Source organism: Procambarus clarkii, chromosome 37 (assembly GCF_040958095.1).
Source record: "Procambarus clarkii isolate CNS0578487 chromosome 37, FALCON_Pclarkii_2.0, whole genome shotgun sequence".
NCBI lineage: Eukaryota > Metazoa > Arthropoda > Malacostraca > Decapoda > Cambaridae > Procambarus > Procambarus clarkii.
The window spans coordinates 13,335,157-13,342,927 of record NC_091186.1 but is presented as its reverse complement, the minus strand read 5'-3'; the positions used below and the strand labels follow the sequence as shown (position 1 = coordinate 13,342,927).

The window sequence follows — 7,771 nt, the reverse complement described above, 5'->3', positions numbered from 1 at the left end:
TGCAACCACAAAGCCACAACATGTAGGACGGAGAAATTACATAAATGAATGTCCAAGGCAGGGAACAAGGGGTACGATGTTATAGATGTACTGTCACGTGCCAAATAGCCATTCAAGATCGGTCAAACCAAACAACAACCAAACACCTCTAATAAGGTACTATAATAATGACTAACTACAGCCTAATGAAGTGTTATGGTAATGGCATACCCCAGAACATACCTGGGGTATGCCTGGAGAGGGTCTCGGGAGTTCTGTTCCCGAGCCCGGCCCGAGACCAGGCACGACAGAACGGGCTATACATCTATATTTTACTTCAGCACTTTTGCGTTCACTATCAAAAGTATAATCAATGCAATACAATACTTGAATATATAGGCGGGAAAAAGAAAGGTGACACATGACGTGAAAAAATGATACCTTCGTAATATTTGTTTATTAACATGAGATCAAGATGAATCTGCAAACGGCTTGATAACCAATACTGTACATACCTGGAGAAGGTTTCGGGAGTTCTTCTACTCTGACCTGTGAGTTCCAGGAAGTAATATCCCTATAGGGATAGTTGTCTACTAATCACCCAAGATAGTTTTTTAAATTGTTCCATTAAAAATGTATCCAAAGTATACAAACAAATTCTTCTGATCGTTTTACTTGGTACTTAAAACTGTAGAAGCACCAACAGCTTAGTTGACCAGGCTATCATTCAGGAGAATAATTCAGTGGACAAGGATGCAAAGGCAGTAATGCCTGGAACTATCTCAAGGTTATCTTGTGGCACCACATCTTCCATATAACCTCCTAACATTTTTGTGTAATGTCTTTGAATATAAAGAACCTTTCTACTTTATTTGCAGAGCACACCACTCATCCCATAGTCATAGAAATTGACTTATTTCCATGACAATGTGGCAAAGTTTAAAAAATGTGATGAGGTTACTCACCAAGAGTTTTGACATCAAGATTGTTATCTTCCGAATGATTTAGAAGCTCTTTCAGGAATGCCATTAAGTAGGTGAATACATTGCGATGATAATCAGGTAGCTTGAGTATAATCTGAAAAAATACATACATTACATATATATTTTGCATCATTATGTATTATTTTTATTAGTAGATAAACTAGATGATTATTTTTTTTTAAGAAAATGTTGCAAAACCCTTAACTATCCACAACTTCAACAGCAAATACAGCTAAAATAACTCTAATCTCATTTAAGAAACCAAAAAATTGCATCAGGTACAAAACATTTAGTAGGAAAGGTATAATGAAGTAAACCTCACTCACAGGTAGTCACTCCCTAGTCACTGTTAGATAACCACTGTTAGGTAAACACCATTTGACCTTGCGTGAAATTTGTTACAGAAATACACATTATCTGATCAATCTTCCGAGTATAAAAGGATATCCTGGGATATGGGATATCCCATTAAGTTTCATAATATTGCTATGGATACATGATCACAATACTGTATATTTATATTACGACTAGAAAAGGGGGAACATTGCAGTGCCCAAGTCTGTCGCTTTCCCCTTTTCCTCTCTCCCAACCTCTTTCTCCACTCCGTATCTTCCCTCTCATCCCTCCTCTCTCCCTCTTTATCCCATACAGCCCTCTCTCCTCTTTTCTCCTCCTCATCCCCCTCAACCCCCTCTTCCCCTTCCTCTTGTTTATCTCCTACACTCTCACTAATCTATAACACTATAAGAACACTTCCCACAGTCATTTCATCAACACAAAATCCATAAAGTCTAAGGTAAAAAAAAAAAAGCATTGAATGTAATGAAACGCCAGTTTCTGGGTGAGACCCAGAACTTACGAACGTCGTGGGCAGGAAGATAGACTGCAGGCTGGCTAGACCGAATAACCATGTGGACGACCTGGAACAGGGAAGAAGGGAAACTGGGTCTACCCAAAGTGCATCCCCGGCCACAGATACCCGGCCGCGGCGCGCAGGTATCGGCAGAGAGCTGCAACTGGACACAACACATGATGCACCCCTGGCTTAACCAACCAAGCATCAACAACCCAAGGACCCCTCCGGAAAGCTGCAGTCTCATTCTTCTCCAAAACAGGAGACAGCTGCAAATGAACAAACCTACCTCTAGAACCAAAAGAGCAGAATCCCCTGTGCCGGAGGAGAGCATGAAGCTCCCTGACCTGACCCCCAGAGACCAATGCCAACAGGAAAGAGAGCCTTGGAAAATAATCCTGAACCGAAGGGGCCACCACAAACAGAGGAGGAGGAGAAGAGAGAAAGAAGAGCACCCGGTCTAATGAGCAGGATGGCCCAGGAGGCGCATGAGCAGGCCAGAGGTGAAACAATGCATGAGACAGCTTGCGTTCAGGTTTGGACACCGAGCAAGCAGCGCCTGCAACCAAGGTTGGGCCAGCCACCAAGGGGCCAGAAGGACCTTGGTAATTCTCCAAGTGAGCTAAGACCTGGAACTACAGCGGAACCAGGAGATAGAGGTACAGGTAACCCCATCTCAACCAGTCCTGCCTGAAGGCATTGACCCCAATGGCTTTGCAGTCAAGGAAGGGTGCTACATACAACGGGAGATGTCTTGACCACACCAATACGAAGAAGTCCAACTCTGAGTCCCATACGTCCGGCAGAGCCAACTGAACGTGTCGGCGACGACCATCCATTCCGTGGTCAGGGGAATGAACCGGGACAGGACAGTGGACACTCCCCGAATGTGAACAGCCAGGAAAGCCAAACTTCGAGAACTCAGCAGACAAGTCTCCCGAAACAACCAGCCCCAAAGACCCAAGGACTGCATCGAACCTCCGCGGTTCAGGCTATGAACCACCGGGAAGCAGTTCGAATGGAGCCTGATAGTCGATCCGTAAGCGACCCGAACCCCTCCAAAACGACATCCACACCGCCGCGAAATTCTGCACTGTGTTGTGGGCCCAATGGAAGGACGGACCACACCGCCCCTGGCCGGCCTGTTGAGCACCGGTCACAAAGCCCCAGCCAAGAGATGACACATCCTTAAACACATCGAGTTGGGGGCTCGGATAGGCGCCAAGGCAGTGAACCTCAAAAACCCGAAGAGGAAGTCGGCGACGCAGCAACCGACGCAAGGCCCAATGGTTATCTCCTTATCTTGAGGTTATCTTGAGATGATTTCGGGGTCTAGCGTCCCCGCGGCCTGGTCATCGAGCAGGCCTCCTCTTTGTTACACCCCCCCAGGAAGCAGCCCGTAGCAGCTGTCTAACTCCCAGGTACCTATTTACTGCTAGGTAACAGGAGCATCAGGGTGAAAGAAACTTTTTGCCCCTTGTCTCCGCCTCCACTGGTGATCAAACCCGGAACCTCAGGACTACAAATCTGAAGCGCTGTCCATTCAGCTGTCAGGCGCCCTAGAGCACCCGAACCCCATAAGCCAGGGCCTAAGCGGATTCCACGGAGGTAGTAAGCCCCGCCTGCCGAAACACGAAACTGGAAGCAAAAAACAGCGACACCACATCCTGCAGGATTGGCACAAACAGCTTCAAACGAGCAGACGACGCACACACCACCCAGACCAACGCACCACACCCAGAATTGGCCCAAAGCACCTCCATGTCCTCCTCAAGCCAGTCTGAGGACAGCTCAAGAGGGGAAAAGAACCGCAAGACCAATGCCAACAGGCCACAAGCGCGCAAGCCTCAGGGACCAGGGCAGCCAAGAGGGTGAGAATCTGCACGTGAAGCTGCACAATGCCGATATCCCGAGGAAGGGCAGGGGCGAACAAGGACGTATTGCGGTGCTCAAATTGGCCCCCCTAGGAAAACCTGGACCACAGTATGAGCCTCGCGCCACTCAAGCACAGGGGTCGACAGAATGCATGCTACGCCTCCATCAAGAAAAAGGGGCAGTCCACAAGCCAGGACAACTCCGGAACCTCATAACGAACCCAGTAAAGAAAAGAATATTCAAACATGAAGGAAGAAGGATCCATTATGGAGGTGTAATTCGGGTCGCGCAGGAGGTAAGCCCCAATGACCTCCTGCACCACATGAGGTGGGATGCAGGAGGCCGAAAACCTCCAGAAGGACGGGACTGAAGGACCCAAGGAAGCACAGAACCGAACCCAGGGAGGGATTGACGCCAAATCCAATTTGTACGAGGAAGGAGGAAAAGAAACCCCACTCCCTGCAACATTAAGCTCTGCTCGTAGGGTACAAAAACCCAAGCGGGGTCCAATGGAGCCCAAGAACCCCAAGTCAACCCCTCTCACGCCCCAGGAACCTCCCCCATGAAAACCAGGGGCCGAACCATCCACAAAGTCCCCTGCCTCAAAATAAAAAGCCGGAGCAGCTGAAAAAGTAGGAACGAAGGGGGGGGGGGGGCACTGGTCAAACCCAGAAGCTTCGGCTGGAGGAACATGCTCGAATGCCTCCGTCGCCATACTGGGAGGGGCATTCCCCAAAACTGCCAGTCTCAACACCAACTAAACCCTGCCCCCGACTCCGATACCCTCAGACACTTCGGGGCCAGAAGGAAGGGGGAAAAGGACCAGGACAAACAACAGCAGGGAAAGGACAAGGAGGCACGGACTGAACCAAAGTCAGAGCGACCAACACCCCCAAGTCCCGGTCCCAATAACCAAAACAGGGCAGTCTTTGGGTATCCAAGATAGCAACCAACCTAGCACGCTGCAGCAACCTAAACTGAGCATGCAACCCCAAAGTCGCCTGTACCCGAATATCATGATTAGTGGACTGGGTGTACTGGAGTACAAAGAAGGAACAAAACTCCCAGACTCCGGGTCGAAGGTGTTACCGACCCAACAGACAGCATGTCAGAGGCACAACTGGTGAGTGTAACCCTGAGACAAGGGGACAGAGCAACCTTCAAACTCGCACGAAGCGAGAGGGGACCCAGGGGTGGCATTCATTGAACTAAAGACCCCCCACAAGGTTTCCCAGGGCCCTTAGTAGAGTAATCTCACCAAGGAAAGCCCCAGGCAGGATACTGCTAACCAGCGCCCAAAGTTACCAATCAAACTGCTGTGCCTAGGTGGAACAGATCCAGCAGCTATGAGAGGTGAAAACTAGCTGCCCAGTACCCAGTGCTTCAACCAGTTATGAAGCTACCCCCTACCCAGAGGCAAACAATGATGCACTAAACACCCCAGCTGACTCCAAGGGTGGTTAATCACCGAGCAGCAAAAGACCTTGCGGAGGTAGACCCCAAGGTGACTTGTGGAAGGTGGCCCCAAGCCCCAAGGGCAATACTTATAGGGCACCCAGGGGAGAGGGGGACCCTAGGCACATGCAGCCCGAGTACTGTTGGCTCGCACACCACCACTTAGACAGGACCACACCACAAGACACAAAACTGGAAAAACAGGAGCCAGAGTCGCATGACCTGGCCCGTTCACATCAGCCACAGAACTGCAGGGTGGATAGCCAGTGCGGGGGACTAGGGTTCCCACTTCCCCCCTCCTGGGAAGGGGGGTTGCACAGACAGCGGAATGGAGACGTGGTGACGTCATGCTCGTTTACACGTTTTCATTTGGGGAATTCTGTCCACTGGTTCAGTTTTCAGTAGCAATATTTTAACCAGAATAGGGGGTTTGTTTTGGGGCACTCACCTTTCTGGGTGCCTGATTCAGTCGATGGCAGATATAAAATGCTTCTAACCACATGGGGGTTTCTAAAGGCCATTGCTCCTCATGCCTCTCTGAGGGAGCAAAAGTTCTGGCTCGTGGTCCCCGGTAGGCCTAGAACTCCATACGCATTGACTGATGCCAGGGTCTAATATGTACATTTATATCAGTCCAGTTAGCTCTGGGGAGTCAAAGGAGCTCCCCACAGAAATACATTAAATACAAATAATAATAATAATAATAATAATAATAATAATAATAATTCAATAGAGTACTGTGAGATTTCTTGTCGGGGTGACTTTGACAGTTTCATTTGGCACGGTTTTCTTTTGACACCAACCTTAACCTGCCTATGTTATCCACATACCCAACAGCAATTACTGGAAAAAACTTGGTGAAGCATCTGGCCTCCAAACTCAGACAGACAAGCATTTCCATATATAGATATAGATGGTAAATGTTAAAAACAATATACTGTATTCTTACATCTTTGCACAAAGAAAAGTTTGGTGTTGCATCCAATGCAGCTTGATAAAGGTTGTAAGGGATGACAGGTTCTGGTAGTGCCTCCAGGAACAGTAACAGAGCCTCTGCTACAGAATGAACACTACCTGGTAGCAGATCGTTGGGGACACCTTCATCCAAACTAGTCCTGAGAAAGAAACACAAAAAGTCAATAGCATTTTCTGGCAGAGAACTGATATGTTTTGGGCGGTGTGGTCCAGGACAAATCCCCTCAGCACAAAAGTATTCATCCTACAGCCAGTAGATGGCATCACCAGTGTGTATTGTTGTGATGATGCCTTAGTCTACCATTTGCTTGGAACTAGTTCCACACATTTTTGGTTTATGTTGCATTTTTTCTGCACCTCACATCTAATTTTGATGATACGTCTCACAAACAAATTATAGTGCAGTATAGTGAAACTTTAAAGTATATAAGAGATATTAGTATGATTATCTTATGTAAATTCAAAAATGTTTGTATTTATTTCTATCCAGAAAACAAATCTGTACTAAAGAGATGTGATGGACAGTTGTCTGATACAGTTGTATCAGTTGAATGACAGTTGTCATTCCAAACAAAAGCTAGAAATACATATGAAAGACTTTAGTTGGAGACAATAGAAGTTCCTTCACATGGGCAAACAAACCTTCCGCACTTTCCGCTATTCCTAAGTTTTTTAATTCAAAGTGTTCTGCCTGCAATACCTAATTTTACACAAATATTACAATAAGTGTAAGTTGTAAATATATATGTATATAAGGGGAGTAAGTAAACAATGATAAAATTTTGCTATAAAGACTGAAGAAAGATTAAGCCTTGTGAATAAAAACACTAAATGCTAATCCAAAATGTTTAAACAATATCCAACTAAAAATTAAATGAAGAACTATACATGTAAAATATATAACATAATGGATGTCATAATACCTTATTTCAACAATCTCCTTCAGGAGACCACGGTAAGTGAAGAGCCCCTCCACTTGTAGGGCGTGTGAGTGGAGATGATCAACCAAATACCATAATTCTTTGGGCACAGCATACGGCATCTCACTTAGGTCCTTAGGCTGCTTACTTTCCTGAAGAAATGCGATTAAAATATACATGAAGAGTCAATTGCAAACTAGCAAAAATTTATAGGTTTTCATCTGATATATATAATTAAAAAGCACATTTACTTATTCAACTCAGTTTGTAGAACCATTCATCAATTAAAGAAACTCCTGCTAAGCTAATCATACCCAGAATTAGTTTATTTACCTCTCAACATGAGCCACTGAGGCTCAACCCTCATTTAATGCTGGTTTTCTGCAGGGGTCCAAATGGTGGCTCCATGAAATTAATCAACCCCAGAAGGGAAGAAATGGCACTTACCAGGGGAGGTGAGAAAAAACTGCGCTCAAGAAGTATGGGAAATTTGACCCAGGGCAACATAAGTCCAACAGGGACCAGGTACATTAACCGGGTAACAAGCCACCAGGACCCTGTCGGACCTCCAAACCACTGAGCTCTTAATATCAACCCATGACACATTTGAATACACTGACAACAAAGCCTCAAACTTGCAAACATCTCAGGCCCAAAGGTAGAGATCAGGATGGCTAGGCTTATAAGACACTGTAAACAACCCCATAACAACTGAGCCTTGGGACAACGAA

The 7,771-nt window shown here is 46.3% G+C and overlaps 1 protein-coding gene across 3 annotated transcripts in view; it reads right to left on the bottom strand.

Annotated features, from left to right (window-relative positions):
• Window positions 1-7,771, bottom strand: part of Ocrl (Oculocerebrorenal syndrome of Lowe) — a 117,171-nt gene that overhangs the window by 15,575 nt on the left and 93,825 nt on the right. For all 3 annotated transcript variants that reach the window (XM_045754463.2, XM_045754461.2, XM_045754462.2), the window contains exons 16-18: window positions 7,044-7,192; window positions 6,095-6,260; window positions 945-1,056 (exon numbers count right to left, since the gene is read on the bottom strand). In XM_045754463.2, the coding sequence (XP_045610419.1) occupies window positions 945-1,056; window positions 6,095-6,260; window positions 7,044-7,192 (427 nt within the window). The remainder of the gene's footprint in view (window positions 1-944; window positions 1,057-6,094; window positions 6,261-7,043; window positions 7,193-7,771) is intronic.